Here is a 20,147-nt window from a genome sequence, read left to right as displayed (position 1 = left end):
CTTGTGATACAATTCACTTTACCTCTAAATTGATCTTGAACTTCCCTGAACTTCTCATGGGTATATACACACTAAAACTATGCCTTTATTGCTGATTTTGTTGCACATGGTATCATAGTGTGAAAATCTGCAGCATCGAATTCTCTCTCTATTTGTTCTCTGCTTGCGAGGCAATTATCGTATTGCTTCACAAATTGTCTCAAGGAGCTATTTTATGTGATGAACTTGTTGAAAAATGAATGCATGCTCTCGCTCCTTTGTGTGCTTCTCATCTCGGCCCAAAAGTGGTGATCCAAGTAAACCGGAATCCATATATGCCGATCCTCGTACAGCTCTGCAAACCAAACCAAATTTATAAGTTGTGGTGAACCGAAAACATGCATGCTTTTGGGAAAAAAATATATAAGCATAAAAATTATTCGAATTGAAATCTCAATTACCTAAAAGCCACTTGTTGCCTCCGAGACCATACTTTCTGAGGAAATCGTTCTAGTTTCTGTCAAAATTGTATTTTGTGTACGAGTTCCAAACAACATGGCTCATCTCTTGTTCAATATCAATGTGTCCCTTGTAGCCATTTAGTTTGCTTGGGATCTTCTTCATTATGTGCTAGATACACCGGCGATGAATTGTTGTTGGCATGCATAGCTTAATTGCCCTTTGAATTGATGCGCATTGATCGGTAAGAATACCTTTTGGTGCCTTCCCTCCCATGCAACGTAGCCAACACTCAAATAGCCATTTGAATGATTGAATGTCCTCATTTTTTACCAGCGCGCATCCAAGAAGTGTGGACTGCCCGTGGTGATTCACACCAATAAAAGAACCTAAAACCAAATTGTACCTGCATAAATAACAAGCACACTATGGTGAACCGAAATATGTACAACCACTGAACATCAAAAGTATATTTGAGGGAACCGAATACCTATTTGTGTTATATGTGGTATCAAATGAAACCACATCTCCGAAATAATCGAATGCATTCTTGCTTCTTGCATCAGCCCATAATACATGTTTAATGCAGTGATCGCCTTCAAGGTTGAGTTCAAAGAAGAAATTTTGGTTCGTTTCTTTCATTCTTACTAGGTACTTCCCAAATTCTTTGGCATCATCTTTTTCTGAAATATTCCGTACTTCCCTTGTGATGTATTTCCTTACATCTTTTTCTATAAAACCTAGTTCACGGTGGCTGCCAGCTGCTGCCACAAATGATTGGTAGGTTTTGCTCAGTCTGATTCTAACTTCCTCATGGGTTTCAATGGTGCGACGCACGAACATGCTAAGCTCCCTGTGTTGTTTGAGCATCTCAGCTTGGTTTGGATAACAAGGATGTGAGTGATTCAAAACAACTTTGGAAATTGTCCAAAGACCAACATCCTTCATTATGTGTACGTAAATTCTGGCCGGACAATTTAATAAGGGTTTATCTTCAAAGTTGGAGATATCTTTGATTTCCACCTCCCCTCTCTAGAGCATACAATTAGTTGATTCTTAATCTTGTCTCCATCCCGAGTCGTGTTCCTTATTTTGGTAGAAAAACCAACAAGTTTGGAATAATATTTGTAAAACTTTCTAGCTTCTTCTAGGGTCCTGAAAATCATTCCCACCTTTGGGACAAATTTTTCGTCCACAACACAGCTGGTCTGCATGATGAACCGAAATCTTAATTATGGTGAAACAATTATATAGTGCTTAGGGAAGAAAACAAAACATGTTGGTCTAATTTTTGTTAGACTGCTTTCTACGTACTGAACCAAAAATATGAAAGTGATGAACCACCTCTTTAGTACTTATCGAACCGAAAAGTTACTCAAATTTACTCAGAGTTACTCACAGTTAATGACACTCACAATTACTCACAGTTATATATTATCAATTGATCTAAATTCAATTCAGATGTAGATCACCTCAGTCCATTCAATTCACTTCAAATAAAATTAGCAATTTCATTCCATTAAATTTGATACAGAATTCAATAATCCAAACCTCATCAAATTGATGCGTTTCAGAAGAATAATCCAAATCGTAGTCATTCAACTGATTTGAAGTTGATTCATTCATTGTTTCAACTCAAAAGTGCAGATCGAAGAAGAAAACGAAGAAAAAGATGAACGATGAAGCTAATTGCGTTGAATCAATCCAGATCCATAATGCATAGAAGAAAAATGCGAAAGAGAAGAACAACAAATTTAATTAGGATAAAGAAGAAGAAGAAGAAGAAGAAGAAGAAGAAGAAGAAGAAGAAGAAGAAGAAGAAGAAGAAGAAGAAGAAGAAGAGAAGAAGAAGAAGAAGAAGAGCGTGAAGAAGAACGCGAAAGAGGTTTACGTTGTGTCAGAAGGTTTACGTTGATAAACATTGAAAAAGCAAAATAAAGATTCATTATATAGGTTATAAGTGGCGCGTGTAAAACAAACAAGGATGTGGGGCATGGAGTGAAAGTTATATGAATACCATCCATGTAATTTTTACATGGATGTAGAGCCTTTCTCTAATTTTAAATATTTAGAATTAAATATTATATTTAATTTAACCGGTGTAATTATGGTTTAATTTTGATCAATGTTCTGAAAACTAGTTCGAACCGGCCGGTTGAACCGTGAACCGATAAGAAAAACGGTTCGGACAAATAGCATAATCGCTCATTTCAAAAACCGGAATTGGACTGTTGGACCGGCCAGGAACCGGTCGATCGGACCGAACTGGGACCGGACCGGTTTTCACATTTCAACTCACCGTTTTGAATTTTAAATTAAAAAAAAAGAAAATTGAAAAAAAATAAAAAGAGCGTCACCAACCATGGTTCTGAAAACCGGACCAAACTGGCCGGTTGAACCGATGCGACCGGGAACCGGTGCTGTAAAAGGTTCGGTCCACCATTAGAAACCGTTCATGATAGAACCGGATAAAAACCGCTGAACCAGCCGAGAACCGGTCGGTTGGACCGGACCGGTAACCGGCCGGTTTGCCTAATGCTACGTCGTTTGAGAGGAAAAAAATAAAAAATAAAAAAGAAGAAATCGCGTTGTCTCTTCTCGTTCCTTTCTTACTTTCATTCGTTCCTGCACCAAAGAAAACAAAAGGGGAAAACCTAGCTAGCCTCCACCGCCGCCGAACTCAGTGACCCACTGCGACCGTCCGTGGCCATTTGAGGAGTCTCTCTTTCTACTGTCGGCGTTATCCAAATCGAACCCCCGTTCTCTGTCTTCTTCCTTGCTTGGTGCCCATCCTCCATCAGATTCGTCCTGTTGCCGTCGCCGTCGCCTCGTCACCCTCTCGAAGGTCAGTGGCTTTGGTGTGCAGTTGTTCTTCGTTTTTCATCTTATTCTCTGACTCTCTGTTCAGAAATTAACAAATCATTGAATGATTATAGGGTTTTGTGTTTTTGTTCAAATCATTGATTTGCTCTGGCTTTAGTGTGCTGCTGTGGGTTCTGGGTTCTGGGTGTGCTGTTGTGTGTTTTGTGGCTCTGTTGTGCTGCCGGGGATTCTGGGTTCTGGGTGTGCTGCCGTGGATTCTGGGTTCTGGGTGTGCTGTTGTGTGTTTTGTGGCTCTGCTATGCTGCCGCTGCTTGGTGTTTTTGTTGAAATCATTGAATGATTATTTGTTAAATTTTTTTAGTATGTTGTTAATGTGCTTTGAACTAGCCAGTTGCTGGGCATTGGGTACCCATTTCGCATTATGTTGCCATGTCACATGCTTGTAATTACTTTATATTCAGTTAGGTCTCACAGTTTTAGTTAAGCATTACTTGCTTGGTCCAATAAGTATGTTCTCTGGTTCCCTAGAGCAAACAGTTTGTGAAATCTGCAAGAGAAGCAACACTTGCAGGATCAGCAACATCAAGCTGGTGAAAGAGCACAAAATCTGAGAGATCTTTGAGTGTCTCCAATGCATGAAGGCCTCTCTTCTCATCTCTTGAAGTCAACACAACCTTCACTCCAGTTGAAGCCAATTGCCTTGCTACATCCAATCCAATTCCTTTATTTGCTCCAGTCACAACTGCATACCTGCTTATCAACTAACTCAACTTACCTTACACCAATAATAATAATAATAATATATGGTGTTGGAAATTTGAAGCTAGATTAACTTTCCCTTTGTGAAGAATCTTCCATCTTAGTTTGATGAGCTTTGAGCAGTTCAGAGAGAGAACAAGGCTTAGCAATCTATATATAGCACAGCTGAATGTATATATTTTCGGAAGAATTTCAAATGTTTTTGAAATGTGTTCTGATAATTTTAGTTATTAATTTTAATTATAAAATATATTTTTATAAGATAATAATACAGATGTTTTTAATTTATTTATTATTTTATTTCAAAACGGTTTTTCCGGTTGAACTACGGTTAGACCAATAAATCTGTGAACCAGTAACTAGAACGGTTCAATGACCGGTCCGGTTTTTAAAACCTTGTCACCAACACCAAGTCACCGTCTCCCTCTCTGTCTCCCACTCATCTTCCCTCTGCATCCCTCTCTCAAAAGAAAAAAACCCTAGCCTCCATCGCTACTCTCTCCTTCAAGCTATCACTGCCGCCGTCCTACCGCCGCCGTCGAATCTGGTCTAGCTGTCGCCCCACTGCTTTAGCGTCGTCTCCGCTCGTCTCAGCCGTCGCGTCGCATCGCATCGCATATGCTCGAAGCATATGCTCGAAGCCGCCGTCCCACTGCAACTCGTCTCGTGTCGTTTCTCCGTGGAGCAGCCGCTGTTCCGCCGCGTCGGTTCTGGTCCACCGCGCTCCAGCCCTCCTCTGCTCCAGATCTGCCTCGCTCCACCCTCCTCTTCTCCAGTTCTGCCGCGCTCCACACTCCTCTGTTCCAGTTCCGCCGCGTTCCACCCTCCACGGCTCCAGTTACGCGACGGTCCAGCCACCCCTTCTCCAGTTCCGCGACGGTCCTACCACTCCTTCTCCAGTTCCTCAACGGTCCAGCCACCTCTTCTCCAGGAACCCTATGTCTATACCTTCATCATATAACTGTTTCAATTTAGAAGATTCATATGCTTCACCCTTTTACTTCTGTTATGTTGTTGCTCTGTTTACTTTAATATTTTTGGTTTTATTGTGATTTTTTGTTATTGAACTTGTTAAGTTGATAATTTGCTAAATTATTGGGCTGCTGTTGTCTTAATTTGTTAAATTGTTGGGTTGCTGTGGCTGAATTTGTTGGATTTTTCTATTCAAGTTTTGTTGTTGTTTGTTTCATATACCTATTATTGTTCTTCAGATTATTGGGTTGCTGTGTTTTTTTTTAATTGTTAATTTGTTGATTTTTTAAATTGTTATTGTGATTCTTGGGATATAGATTGCTTTTGTTTTTTGTTATTAGGATGTTGGTTTTTCTATTCCAATCTTGCTCTTGTTAATTCATTAAATTATTGTTATTGTGATTCTTGCTGTTGAGATTGTTCTTGCTAGTGAGTATATTAATTTGGATTTGTTGAAATTTGTTAGACTATAACTATATTTGGTGTGTTTATAATAGAGGAATAGAGAAAGGGGCAGCTAGCATTGTTTGGTTTGTTTCATTGATTGTTGTTTCAATTCTCCCTCTTTTCTGTTGTAAGAAGCTCACCCTCTCACTAATTCAATCTTCCTTCTTAATGGTTGTGAATTTGCTTATTTTATTGATGGTTGAATTATTCACACTATACCTTATACTTTTCCTAATTCAATATAATTGTTGAGTTTGCCTGCATGGTTATATGATATCAGTTTATTTATATTTATTATTTTATTATAAAACGGTTTTTTCGGTTCAACCACGGTCGAATCGGTTGAACCTATAAACCAGTGAACTAGTAGCTAGAATGGTTCGATGACCGGTTCGGTTTTCAGAACCTTGATTTTGATTGGACCATTCACTTAACCGGTTTGGTTTTTGCAACCTTGATTGATTCAGGCAGTCAGCAACTTTCATAGCTTCGACCCAGAAGATAAAAAAGAAAGAAGAAAATCAACTATAGAAGCGGACAGGGCGTCGGAACCTACCCCTCTCTCTCTCTCTCTCTCTCTCTCTCTCTCTCTCTCTCCGTAAGTCGTAACCATGGCTATGGCTATGCAAAGCGGGATCGGCTTCTCCAAGATTCTCATCATAGCTGGAGCTGGTATCTCTCTCTCTTCTGAATCGGATATGCACCCAACGCAACCAGTTTGTTCTCTATATACACCTACCTCACGTTATCTGATTCCACTGTGTTCTCACTTTCAGGCTACACCAGTACCGTCCTCATCAAGAACGGTAAACTTTCCGATTTAATTGGCGAGCTCCAGGTATTGCTTACATAATCTCACATCCTTCACTTCATTGTCTGTATCAAGTCTTCGATTATTATTATTATTATTATTATTATTATTATTATTATTATTATTATTATTATTCTCTTTTTCTTCTTTGATTTTGAAATTCAATTGCAAATATGCTTTGATTGCAATCTATTTTTTTTCTGGTGATGTATTTAGTGCACTGGTATTGAAATTGAGGAGGTTGTGTTGGAATAGGGAAATTAGGGTTTCGAATGATCGCTCTTTTTTTTTTCTAGGTTAGTGGTAGTTGTAACAGAGTATGGCTCTGGTTCCCGCAAATTTGAACTTTGGAGAGTTCGTGTCATACTAGAGCTATATAGTTGTGTACCAGAAAAGGGAAAAAAAAGCTAGTATAAGTTGTTTTGGTAGTCTCTGTTTTTTGATAAATTAGTTATAGGATTTGCACTTTGTCGTGCATACTGGTATTTGTTTCTGATTCTATAATAATTTTTTTCCTTTCTTTTTCTCCCCACTTCTAAGTTTTTTTTTTTCTTCTTTTATTGTTTTTTTAGTTGTTGGTGAAGGGATGGGAAAAATCTGGCGATCACAGTGAAGGTGAAGGTGAATATGCTGATGCCATTGCTGCGCAGGTAACAGGCTGGTTGATCATGGTATAAATGCCTTTGTTTCCGGAATACACTTGAAAAAATTATTTAACTTAATGCTGGATTTCTACACTAGGTGCGTCGATTGGCAAATGAAGTTCGGCAGTTAACATCAAGCAGGCCAATTACAGTACTCAATGGGGGTTCTGGAGAAAGTAATATATATAGTGGCATCTTTTTTCTTTTTTTTTTTTTAATTTTGCCATGTGGTATTTTTTCAGAGTCTCTTATTTTTTCTGCCCCATTCCTTGTTTTTTAAGGGTTTATCCTTTTCTGCAGGTAACTTATCTTCACTTGTGGTTCCAGCAGCTGCATTGGGTGTTGTGGGTTATGGTTACATGTGGTGGAAGGTATGGAATTGGTTTTGGTTTGTTTTTTTCTTAGTTCCATTGGTATGTTGCTGACTTATGAGCATTTATTGTTTCAAAATCTTTTTTCATTTAAGGTTGCAAATTGTAGCTATTTTAATCACCCAGAATTCTTTTGAATAGATTTTTCCATTTTATCATTGTGGCCTCAATGATTATTTGTGATACTGATTCTTTTTCTTTCCCTTTCGAATTTCAGGGAATCTCATTCTCAGATCTTATGTATGTCACTAAACGTAGTATGGAAAAAGCTGTTTCAGATTTGACAAAAAAGCTGCAGCATGCCTCAGATGTCATTGCTGTAGGTTTCTGTTAACTGCATGTAATTTTATTGTATTTTCATACCATTTAGCACAGCTGAATTGAATACTATGTGCCTTCACTTATGTTTGACTTGATTTCTATTGAAAAATATCATTAATGATTATTATGGTCACAGATAAGATGTAGTATATGTCTATAGGCACAGTGTAGAGTTGGATAGAATATTTAGTCTATGCAAGCTTCAAACTTAGTATAAAATCAAGAGAAAATGTCATCAAGAATTTAATAAGTTTCCATGAGTGTTAGGGTGAAAGTTCCTTAAAAACTTGGATGATTTGAAGTTTATGTTATGTAGGATTCCCAACTCCATGAAAGCTTTTAAATCTTTTATGGCCTGATTTCTGATCAATGAGCTACCTGGAGGTAGCTATTTTCAAACAATGGTCTAAACTATGTTTAGTTCAAGATCTGTTTGATTCATGAAATACTGGAAAGATAAAAAGGGAGCAGAATAGCTAATTGACCTTAAGGAACAATAGACCATTAAGAAGAAACTGTGTTTCCAGGATAAAGTGTTTTTCCAAATGGCTAGAAATATTTTTGTCACATGTGGCGCCATGACCCAGACATGTTGACATATGTATCAAAGCACCTTTGTTTTAACATGGAAACTAATCTGTGTAAATGTTTTAGAACTCATCTTCTCAATTCTTCTGCTGGCAGGATGCTAAGAAGCATTTGACACAGAGGATCCAACATTTGGATGACAAAATGCTCAAGCAGAATGAATTGGCACGGTCAATTAAGGATGAAGTATGTCTTTCGTTACATGCATATTCTTATATTTTCACATGTTCACAATGCAATCAGTTTTAGATCATAAGTCATAAACATGCTAATTACAATACATGCAGTACATCTTTAATTACATATTTAAATAGGCGCAGGTACTCATAACACTGCAAAACAGCAGGATCAGGTTTCCTGTGGAAGGCATTTTGAGAATTCAGTCTATCTGATTTTGAGATGTTACTAGTCTATGTGTGATACATTTTGTCTTTGATTATGAAATATTTTCTCCAAATGATTCACAAGCTCTTTAGGAGCATCGGTTTTGGTTTCTCTTGACGGCCCAAGGATTTCAAATGTAATTGTTAAGATCAAACTATAGATTTTTCTTAACATCTCCTAACCAAGTCACCATTTGCTCTTTCTACCTTATTCCTTAAGCTCCATTTATATATCGAATCCCTGCAACAAATTCAGTTTGACAATATTTAACCATGCAATTATTATTTTTACGTACTATTTGACCTTTGAATCATAAAAGTTCAAACCAAGTAAACATTCTTTTTTAATTCTAAATTCTGAACTTTCAAACCTGACAGCATTTGACTTGGTTACTTTAATCAAATCACTGAAAAATTTTCCTGCATTACTCTGAGCATCTAGATATGGTTTAAAATACTTAAAACAAAATATATTTGTAGATGCATATCGTTTCATTTATAACCTACCCTACGATTCTAATGAGCTCATTTAAGTGAGCTGTGTTCCTGTCCCAGACATTGTAGTTTGCCAATGCCATACTCATTTGTGTTGTGTATGCTATAGTTTGTAGATTTCACTAGAGAAAGGAAGATAATAGTAAGTTAATAACAATGGTTAACATCGTGATATGCAGGTTGCTGGGGTTCGAAGTACAATTACTAATTTCCATGATGACTTGGGAATCTTGCATTACACAGTGGGATCATTGGTATGTTTGATTTCGTGCATTGGCTTGTTAGTAGTTGTCATTGTCGCCTTGCTAATGTAGAATTTTGAAGTAGATTTTGGAGTTGAGTGCATTTTAATTTTCATTCAAATTAAAATGATGTATTTAGTGTTAAATATTACATTTTATGTGTCTTTATTATATATGTGCTGCCTCTTATCTTATTCATTGTCTGTATTTCAGGATGAAAGATTGGCTACACTAAGTGGCATGCAGGTAAAACATTTTATATGTCCTTGTTAAGTTTTGAAAGCCATTTCTGACCTTTTGTCATAAGCTTTTCCTACGCTTATTTGTATTTAAATGATATGTACATAATTTTTATTCTAAGTTCACCATGTCACCATGAGATGGAAAGAAATTTTAGGTTTTCTCTACTAGAAACACTGCCATGCGGGCTTAGTATAAAATTTTCACCTAAACAAATACTGATCCAGTATTCTGGTTGCTTCAGGATGATGCAAATCAAGGTTTGGCGTACCTCATCGACTTCGTACATGGGAAAACCCACAAACCACCTGAATTCTTGCAGGTTGGATTCATTTAATCATGTTCACCTTTGCTGTTTCTTCCTCTCTAATTATGTTTGGATTTCTGAATATGCAAATTGTATAGAATGTGGACTATCATTGATCATCTGAGTATTAAAGTGACAGTGAGAGACATGGACAAATTGAAGTACTCATAGTTGACATTTAAAATTACTATTTCTGACACAATTTATCGTTCTGTTGGTGGCTTAATCATTGATTAATCTCTCCATTGTCCTGTTTGGATAATCTGATGATGTAAATTAATGAATAATCTGCAGGAGCGGCTGAGGATTTCTGCAAAATCCCGTAGTGTTCTCACATATCAGGGAGCTCCAAGTCTGATGGTATTTTTTAACTCAGTTTTTTCTACTCTTATTTTCTTCCCAGTGGAACATTGACTTTGTATTACTCTGTTAATATGGTTGTGAATATGAAATTTAATTGGTTCAATTTATTTATTAATTCCTATTCTCATTGTTAATGGTGAAAATCCTTCACATATTTATTTGCTGAAGTCTCTTCCCGTATGAATTAGATCTTCACAGAAAATTTTTTACTTTTAACTGTCACATTTGTCCAATGAAACAAATAAGCGGTCTGGAGTTATTTCTATTGTGGAAAGTTCTCTTCAGTTTTCACTTTAGCTGTGGCGCCATCATCCAGACTTGTCTTCTAATAATCTTCTATGATTAAGACACTAGTTTTTACAGAAGGTTATGGTATTTGTCTACTTGATAAAAACTAAATTTGAAAGCTGCTGCTTAAAGTATGCTCAGTGATCCTGATTTACTTGCAGGGACTCAAAGACATTGCGGAAACAATGCGTAGTGATTTAGACAGGTCAGCCTCTGACGGTATCTTATCAGATGGCATGGATAAGCTAGAGCATCTGCGAAGGCCATTGCTGAGGTTTGTTAATATTGTTCTTTGAATCTTCTTGCCCTTTCTGGGAACCATGTATTGAATGCTTTGAGATTCTAAATCACAATGGTATTTAAGTTTTTTATGGCACCATTCTCCCCGGTTTACCCTAGGTAGGTTAGTAGGTATGAAGAGCACCACCAATTTAAGTTGGCGTTGATATGTTAAAGAACTAGTATTTTTACCCGTAATAATATTACGGGAATATAAATATTTTAAAACTATGTTGGTTTTGTTCTGACATTATAGATTATGGCACAAATATTTATAGAATTAAACTATCTTTACAAAAATATCGTAGGGGACAAAAGTCTATGTCGGCTAAGAAGACCAGGATCTCCGTAGATAAAAAAAAGTCAAATGATAAGATTTTTAGTTATTATTTTCATGTGAAAGAGTTTAATTTTTTTACTAAATTAATTTTAACATTCCTTATCTAAAATTTGAAAAAATTTAATGTGTATACTTTTACATTTGATTAGGTGTTAAGTCTATTGCACAAATAAAATAATTAATTTTTATACTTGTTATTTAAAAATAATATTTTTTCTCCCTATGTATATAAAAATATAATTAGATATTAACATAAAAAAAATTATATTGATAGTTATAAGATTAAGTCAAAATTAATTATTTTTAAGTAACTTAATGTTGATTGTAAATTTTAATCACAACATTAGTATTATCTCTAAATTATATATAATAAATATTTGAAGGAAGAAAAGTGAGTATAAATTAGAAAGATAAGTAGTAAAAGTTTAAAACTAAATAAAAAAATTAAAAAATATGCATAAAAAACTAAAAAACTATGTACATAAATATAATAATAATATTTTTTATTTGAATTATATTATTTTATTAATTTTATTTTTTGTAGAACAGAAAGGTAGAGAAAAATAGAAAATGAAAGAAAAGAGAGAAAAAGATAAAGAAGAATGAGAGACGAAGTTTGTTAATTTTAAAAGGAAAAATTTTATTTTAATTATAACGAAAAGATATCTGGTGACATATTTTGATTTATCAAATTATTAATATAAATTATAAATTATATATAGAGTAAAAAGGATAGCGAGAAATAGAAAAAGAGAGGTAGATAAGAGAATGTAGGAAGGGAGTTTATTAATTTTGAAGAGAAATATTCTCTCAATTTTAATAAAAAAGTATCTGACACATTTTGGTTATTAAATTAGTTACTAATATATAATATATAATATAGTTATATTTCAATTTTAATATTTTAATTTTAATTTAATTTGAATGCAATTAGAAAATGTTATGTTGCACATTTTAATTGTCAAATTTGTAATTGGTCATTGATATATGTAAGAGAGATAGAGTGGGTGAAGGAATGAGATAGATAGAGAAAGGAAGAGGGAAGAGAGGAGAATTTTTAAATTTTGAAAGTAAAGATTTGATTTCAATTGCAATTTTGAGGTGACATGTGGCACATTTTGATTTTAAAATTAGTAATAGATAATAGAAATGGATATCTTCCCTTTGCTATGTGTTTAATTGTTGCTTGTTTTAGTGCACCTCTGCATGTGACACAACAAATTGCAGTGTAAAACCCAAAGACTAGATAGCCTGAGACATTGGGGGAGAAACAAAATGGTTGAGATCTTGCCCATATTTAGCAGCCGTATATAGGCTATGGATCAAACAACCATGGTTGCTTATCATAGTTCATATCTGTTTGTAGCTCATATACATTAATGTTTTTCCCCCCTGAACGTGCTTATTTGATTTTACAGGGCTGCTTCAACCAGGTGATGATGACAAAGTCTAGGTCACCTAACTTCTAAGCGGGCTTTCTTTCACTGCTTGGGTGTAATCGAGCAGCAACTTAAGCTCACTCGCTGATATATACTCCCTCTGAATCTACATAATATTGATACTAGATTAAGTTTTATATTCAAACTAGCGGATGAAGTAATATATTGTAAATAAAGTTTTCTCTTGAAGCTCATGTATTGGTGCAGCCAAGAGCCTATCGTATTCCAGATGTATGTAATTCGTGTCTTAACATAGTATGTTTTACGTAGGTTGTCATCATGGGTCGCTTTCTTCTAATGTATGAGCTGGATGATCACCATCTTACTATGAAATATCTGGAAATGAATTCTTGCAATTCAATAGGCAATTTTTGCAAACGCTTTAAAAGAAAACGTAACATAAAACATTTTACAAAATTAATTTTTGTAAACATCGTTGTTTTGTCATGCAAAAAGGAGGCAAAAAAAAGAAAAGAAAAGAAGATTTGACTGTCTTTCTATTTTCATTCTTATATTCAGTATTTTATTTTTTTAAGACTGTGACTAAACGAGAGTAAATAGAAAAAAAAATATCTTTTTATATATTCTTTCATTAAATTCTGGAAATAAAAATTTCAAAATAAAAACAATACATAAAATTGAAAATTAAACATATTTTAAAATAAAATTAGTTAGGTGAAATCTTATACAAGTGTTGATAAAATTAAAATTATGTTTTTTTTATATATATTTTTGGTAATATTTTTTATTTTTTAAATTAAAAAATGTTGCTAAATAGTAAGAGACATTACTTTAATTTTAACAATACTTTTTAAGACAACATAGTTAGAGATGGACATATGGTAATATTATTCGAACTTGTGGATATCTATCTCGCTTCTACTTGCTTGGGGCGGGTTTTTAGTGGGACGGGATCCTAGGCGGGGTGGGACGAAGTCGGGTTTAGGACTTTAGGTTATATCTACTCTGGTATATATATAATTTTAATGTATAATATATGTGATATATGTAAAATAATTAGTAAAAATAATTAATATTATATTATATTTTAGTTTTTACTTTAATTTATGGTATGTATGTGATGATGATTATATAAAATTTGAAAATTAATTTTAGAAAAAGAACAAATAGGTCCTTAAACTTTTAATTTGTGGACATTTTACTCCCTTGGAACTGTAAAATACAAAACGATCCCTGACCACTCAAAACGCCGTACAAATGGATCCCTTCGTTCAATCTGCTTCGTCACATGTTACGGATTCATATTACGTGGCGCTTATATGGCGTAGGAGTGGGTACGTGTCTCCAAGATGCTGTGAACGGGGCTGACGTGGTCCGCTGTAGAAAGTTATGGGATATATTGGTCCTTGTGCACTAAGACGACGTCGTTTCGAAAAACGTTGTGCAACGGTTCTTATGAGATATGCCAATGAGCCCATATCAATCACAGACAATTATAAGAAGCCCTAGCACTTACGTTTTTTCTCCAAAAAATACAACGCTTCATCTCCATGTTGTCATCATTATTGTTCCATAAGCAGTTCCATTGAAGCTTCATTGTTCTACCTGCGTCCGCCATGGAAATTAGTAAGTACATTGTTGTTGAAACTTGTTTTGCTTATGCCCTTTATTTGTGATATATGTTGTAGGATGAGATTTATGGGGACTGTAAGTGAGGGTAGTAGCTAATTAGTTGTGGGGTTAGTCATTTTTCGGGTATTGTTTAGTGAGGTTTCGGATATTTTGTTAATAATGTTTGGTTTTGTGTTGTGTTGTGTATTGAAAAATGTTACAGATGTATGATGTATTATGTGTTCTTGTGTTCCATCATGGGGCTACTTTTCAAAGGCACATACCGGTGAGTTAGTCTATCTGCATGGTCAAGTTGAGAGGTTTTCACCGATGGACTTGGATTCTGTCAATTTCGGAGATCTAGTCACGCTGTTCAAAGGACTGGGGTATCAATTGTATAAGGAGGCTTACTAGTATGATCCGAAAAGCAAAGATATAGAGTCAGAGTTGCATGTACTGAAGGGGGATGCAGGGATCAACCAAATGCGACAGACTAAGTTAAGGAACAAAGACACGAATGAGTTTTACATTTTTTTTATCATCCTGTTGATCAACCTCAGATGGCAGATGGTGCTTGTGAGAAAAATAATGAGATTGAGGAAGAAGTCGATCCAAATGAGTTGGAGAAGTTGGATGACTCATTTGCTAATGATGATAGTGATGACAGTGAGAAAGATGAGCTGTATAAACTACCACCTCCTGGTTATGAAAGTGGGAGTGAGAGTGGCGAAGATGATGATGAGGGCAGAAGGGTTAGAGCTGCCAAAGGGAAGAGAAAACAAGTGTCTCCATCAACCCAAGGAAAAGCAAAAAAAAAAAGTCACAAATATGTCTAAAACACAGAGATTTAAAGCAAGAAGGGTGGCTCAGTTGGAGAAGGTTCTTCAAAGTTCACTGGGCCTGCTAAACAGCCCAACACAAGTGGGCCAACAAGACAGCCCAATAGAGTTAGGCCTGCTAAGGAGCCCAATATGAGGCCAGCCATTGCAGAGTATGTCAATGATATAGACACAAAGGATGAGGACATTGTGTATGAGTATGAATCTGAGGAGCTGCATACCTCTGTCTCATCGGAGGATGAAGGGAACAAACCACATTGGCTTGAGTTTGATGAACAGTATGGCTTTGGAGAAAGCATATTTGAGCTTGGCACAAGATGAAGAAAGTTAATCAGGATACCTGGTCATACCTAATGAAATTTGATCCTATAACATGGGTAAGAGCCTACTTCATCCATGGTCCGAAAATTGACAACCTGACTAACAACATATGCGAGTCTTTCAATTCTAAGATTGTCAAGTACAGGTGCAAGCCTATACTCACAATGTGCGAGAAATTGCGATGCTATCTCATGAGGCGTATAGTTCAACACAAGAGACTAATAGAGTGCCATCACGGAAAGCTTGTACTAGTTAAAGAGAAAAGGTTGAAGCGGCTTGTCAAGCCAAGTAACAAAAGGACTGCAGAGTGGATTGGTGATAACGAGCGCAAGCATTTTGAGGTCACCTACAAGGGATCTAAATTAGATGTGGATCTGATAAAGCATACATGCACATATAATAGGTGGCAACTAACCGGTCAGTGTGGATTTCTATTTTCTTTAGTGGAAATTGTATTTCTATCATTGTTTTTGCTGTCTTTGCCTTACTGCTGATATTATTATTGCTTGAATTTGTTTTTGTTGTCTTTGCCTTGCTGCTCGTATTATCATTGCTTGAGTTTGTATTTTTCTGTTATTGTTACTTGCATTGCTGTTACCTTGTTGTTGGGTTTTCTGGAAAAAGAATGCCATGCACTCATGCCGTAGCTGTAATTAGGAAAAGATATGATAACATGGAAGATTATGTGCATCCATGGTTATACATGGAATCTCTAAAGAAGACTTACGAACACTTCATCCAGCCTGTAACTAGTGAAGAGTTCTGAATACGGACGGATCAAACTAGGCCTGATGCACCTGTCATTAAAAGGCTAATCGGTTGTCCAGAAGTCCATAATAGGCAGAAAGACCCAGCAGAAACTGTAATTGAAGGTGAAAAATTGAAGAGGAGTTTCTATGTGACATGTAGCAAGTTTGGTCAGACATGGCACAACTATAAGACCTGCAAGAGTGTGCCATCAAACCCAAATTAAAAACTTAAGACTAAGAAATCAAAGAAGGCCACTAACAACCTTTCACTTGTGGTTCTACCACTATCACAATCAGTCCTCAGGCAGAGGTACCTAACAAGGTGAAGGATCTTTATGTCCCCCTAATAAAAAATTGAAGGATTTAGTTGTCCATTTTAAAAGTTCTAAGAGACCTACTTGTATCTTTTAAATTTGTTTGATGACTTTAGTGTCTCTTTTCATCTATGATATGAACATAACATGGTGTTTCAGAGTGAAAAGAAAAATTTAGTTGAATCAACCAACCAGAACTATTCTGATTCGAACTCCACTGTCCAATCTTCTATTGGGATAAGACGTGAAAACTGCCTATCGATTTGAAGAAATTGTCTTGAACTTATCTAGAACTTATCTTGAAGTTACAGCCTAGCACAACTCCAAATATGATTCAACAATAAGCTGCTCCAGAAGCTCCATCTGTGCCTGTTTCTGTAGTCCCTGCAAGGCAAGGCCAAGTACCATTCAAACATCCAACCAAAATTTCAGCAAGGCCATCCAATAGAATTTTGAGACCAAAATAACCAATTAGAAGAAAGGTTGTTGACAAACAACATGTTCAACCACCACAGCAACCAACTACAGAAGTAAGTAGAGGACCATCTGATGAGACTTTGGCTACAGCAAGCACTGGAATTAAAAGAATGTTTAGGTTCATCGCTACCCCAGGAGTCAACAATTCCAAGAAATGATATTATTTTAGGAAGTTAGTTGTAGTTGATGTGAAACTTGACATTAAGCTTTTTTTTGGCGTATTATGCATTCTAGTATCATTTTAGCAAACTTATGGTGCTCAGGTGGTAACCTGTTATGAGACTGCTTATGATATTTTGTTAGGATTTTAATCCTTCAAACTTATCTTATAGTTCAATGTTTAATGAACCAAATTATTTAATGAATTTTACGTACTTAGACCATCAACAGGATATTATATATAGCCATTTAAACACATGATATTACAGCAACAAAATATTATCACTCATCAAAGGATAAACATAACTACATTCTATCAACTCTAGCCATTGTTCCTCAAAACAGCAATGCACAACATCTAATAACACCTAATAACAACAACAACAGCACAAATTACTAACAGACATACAACAATAACTAACAAATTAGATTTTTTTCTTCCTCTCTAGATAAGCAAGCTTTTTCTCCAAGTTAACCATTCTCTGTTCTACTTTATTCTTGCACATGTACTACTCCAAGTTGTCAACCTCGTTGTCGCAAATTGACTTATCTGTACCCTCAATTTTTGCAACATGATCATCAAGCCAGACAAAGAACTTGTAGTAGGATGGATTTTTCAACTACAACATCAAAAATAAAATCAAAATTCAATTAAACACATGAACCTGCTTCAAACTTCATAGAACCATGTTACCTTGAAGAAGGATCACCCAAGAAACAACCGGTTGGAGTTAGTTGGCGTCCTGAACTTGTACAGTATAGCATACACGCCACACTTGCACATCGGAGCAATGTCGTCCTTCTCGCCTCCAACCTCCACGCAACGAATGTGAGACGGCAATCGGACTCGTTGGGTGCTCGAGGAACCTCCTTCACTGGCCATAGAATGGAGCCCTAGACACAACAATCCTCTAACTATACAACTCCGATGGTGTCTGGAATCAATTTGGAGAGTTAGGGCACCTCCTAAAACATCATCGTTTTGGACGCAGAAGGACCTTCTTGTCCTCCAAATGAATGTCAACATCTCATTCTAAACCGTAGCAGACACATCACTCTGTTATCGCCACATGGACGCCACATCAGCCTTGTTTGTTTGACATTAGAGAGCAGATTGAATGGAAGGACCCATTCGTATGGTGTTTTGAGTGGTCAGGGATCGTTTTGTATTTTCCAGTCCTGAGGGAGTAAATTGTCCACGAATTAAAAGTTCAGAGACCTATTGCTCTTTTTCTCTTAATTTTATTTGTTGGATTTTAATAATTATATGAGCAGATAGGGACAGGGTGGGGTACCTACAGGAGCAGGTTAGGGTTCAACATTTAACTACATGCAAATAGGAGTAAGATGGGTTTTAAGCGGGTTATTGTAGAGCAAACCGGAATTGGGTAACACAAAAATCTGTCTCTACCCGCCCTATTACCACCTCCTAATTATAGTTACTATAACCACCATAACATAAACATCATAGCATGCATCACTTAGTTATATGAAGTTGTGATTTCAAAAGCTTTTGTAACATGGAACTTTGATTAAAAATATCTAAAATTATAGTATTTATTGAAGTTGAGATAAAATGGTGAATGCTAATGTGCTCCTTGTACCGTAAAGTATAAATATTAAATTCTAAACCTTAAATCTTAAACTCTAAAATCTAAGCTTTAAAATTATGAACTTTAAATACTAAAACCTAAACTCTAAAATTAGTTAGGTGAAGTCTTATACAAGTATTGATAAAATTAAAATTATATATTTTTTATATATTTTTGGTAATATTTTTTATTTTGTGAATTAAAAAATGTTGCTAAATAGTAAGAGACATTATTTTAATTTTAACAACACTTTTTAAGATATATAGTTAGAGATGGCAACATTATCTGAATTCGCGGGTATCCATCTCGCCCTTACTTGCTCGGAGCGGGTTTTTAGTAGGACGTGAGCAGCAGCCCAGAGGGGGGTGGATGGGTGACGACCTAGGTAATACTTGCCTGAGTATATATATGATGTATATAAATATATATATATATACGTAAAATAATTAGTAAAATAATTAATAATATTATATTATATTTAAGTTTTTACTTTATACTATGTATATGATGATGGTTGTATAAAATTTGAAATTTAATTTTATTTGTTAAATTTTAACAATTATAAGAACGGATAGGAGCAGAGCAGGGTATCTATAGGAGCGGGTTATGGTTCAATTATTAACTATCTACAGATAGGAGTATGGCGGTTTAGGGTTATTGTAGAATAAAGCGGAATCGAATAAGACAAAAATCTTTTTCTATTTGCCCATTGCCACCCCTAATTATAGTTATTATAACTACCATAATATAGACATCATAGCATAGCATGCATCACTTAGTTATTTTGAAGTTCTATTTTTCAAAAGCTTTTGTAACATGAAATTTTGATTAAAAATGTCTAAAATTATAGTATTTATTAAAGTTGAGATAAAGTGGTGAATGCTGATGTGCTCTTTATACAGTAAGGTACATATTTTAAATTCTAAACATGGTTCGCAGAAAGGGCAACGATATATTTTAAAATAATAATAAAATTAAAAATAATTAAAGATGTTTAATATAAGATTAAAAAAAATTTTATCTATTCGAATTATACATAAAGATAACGAGTATTTTGAATATAAAATTTTAAATTTACTTCAAATTAAATAAGATTGAGAAAATAAATAAATTTAATATATAAATAACTAATTTGTAAATCATGTTAGTAAATCTTTATCTTAATTTTAGTATACATAATAATAATATAACTTTTTAAATTTTTTAATTTAAATTAAATTATTTTATATTTTTTACATATCTTAAATAATTTAAAATATTTAATTTTTTATAATTAATTTTTATTTATTGATATCAAATTTATAATTTTAAAAACAAAAAAATAAAAAAGCGGCTGAACAGGCACTTTTAGCAGCTTTTCTATTATTTTTAAGAAATTAATTTTATTTTTTTGTTAATATATCATTCATTCTTCAAATTTATTAGATAAGTATTTTTTATTTTAATGTTGATGTGACTTTATTTATATCATATTTTATTAAAATTAAAATTACTATAAACCAAAATATAATTCAAAAAATAATGATAATAACATTATCTTGATTCAAAAAGAGTATATATAAACCAAAATACAT

General features: G+C 34.7%; 2 protein-coding genes across 2 annotated transcripts; one reads left to right on the top strand and one right to left on the bottom strand.

The window, feature by feature from the left end:
- Positions 1–609: 609 nt before the first annotated feature.
- Positions 610–1,386, bottom strand: LOC127741628 (protein FAR1-RELATED SEQUENCE 5-like). Its single transcript, XM_052254432.1, has 2 exons — positions 929–1,386; positions 610–844 (listed from the first exon to the last, which is right to left on the bottom strand). The coding sequence occupies exons 1-2, from the start codon at positions 1,384–1,386 to the stop codon at positions 610–612; spliced, it is 693 nt and encodes a 230-aa protein (XP_052110392.1).
- A 1,639-nt stretch (positions 1,387–3,025) lies between these two features.
- Positions 3,026–12,906, top strand: LOC107467829 (uncharacterized). The gene is made up of 14 exons (XM_016087036.3): positions 3,026–3,283; positions 5,907–6,111; positions 6,216–6,277; positions 6,823–6,900; positions 6,992–7,070; positions 7,195–7,265; positions 7,483–7,584; positions 8,271–8,360; positions 9,232–9,306; positions 9,508–9,540; positions 9,779–9,856; positions 10,136–10,201; positions 10,654–10,766; positions 12,530–12,906. The coding sequence occupies exons 2-14, from the start codon at positions 6,051–6,053 to the stop codon at positions 12,546–12,548; spliced, it is 927 nt and encodes a 308-aa protein (XP_015942522.1). The 5' UTR covers positions 3,026–3,283; positions 5,907–6,050; the 3' UTR covers positions 12,549–12,906.
- The last annotated feature ends 7,241 nt before the right edge of the window (positions 12,907–20,147 follow it).

The sequence above is a fragment of the Arachis duranensis genome, chromosome 9 (assembly GCF_000817695.3).
Source record: "Arachis duranensis cultivar V14167 chromosome 9, aradu.V14167.gnm2.J7QH, whole genome shotgun sequence".
NCBI classification, from domain to species: Eukaryota; Viridiplantae; Streptophyta; class Magnoliopsida; order Fabales; family Fabaceae; genus Arachis; species Arachis duranensis.
This window is presented reverse-complemented; position numbering and strand designations above follow the sequence as displayed.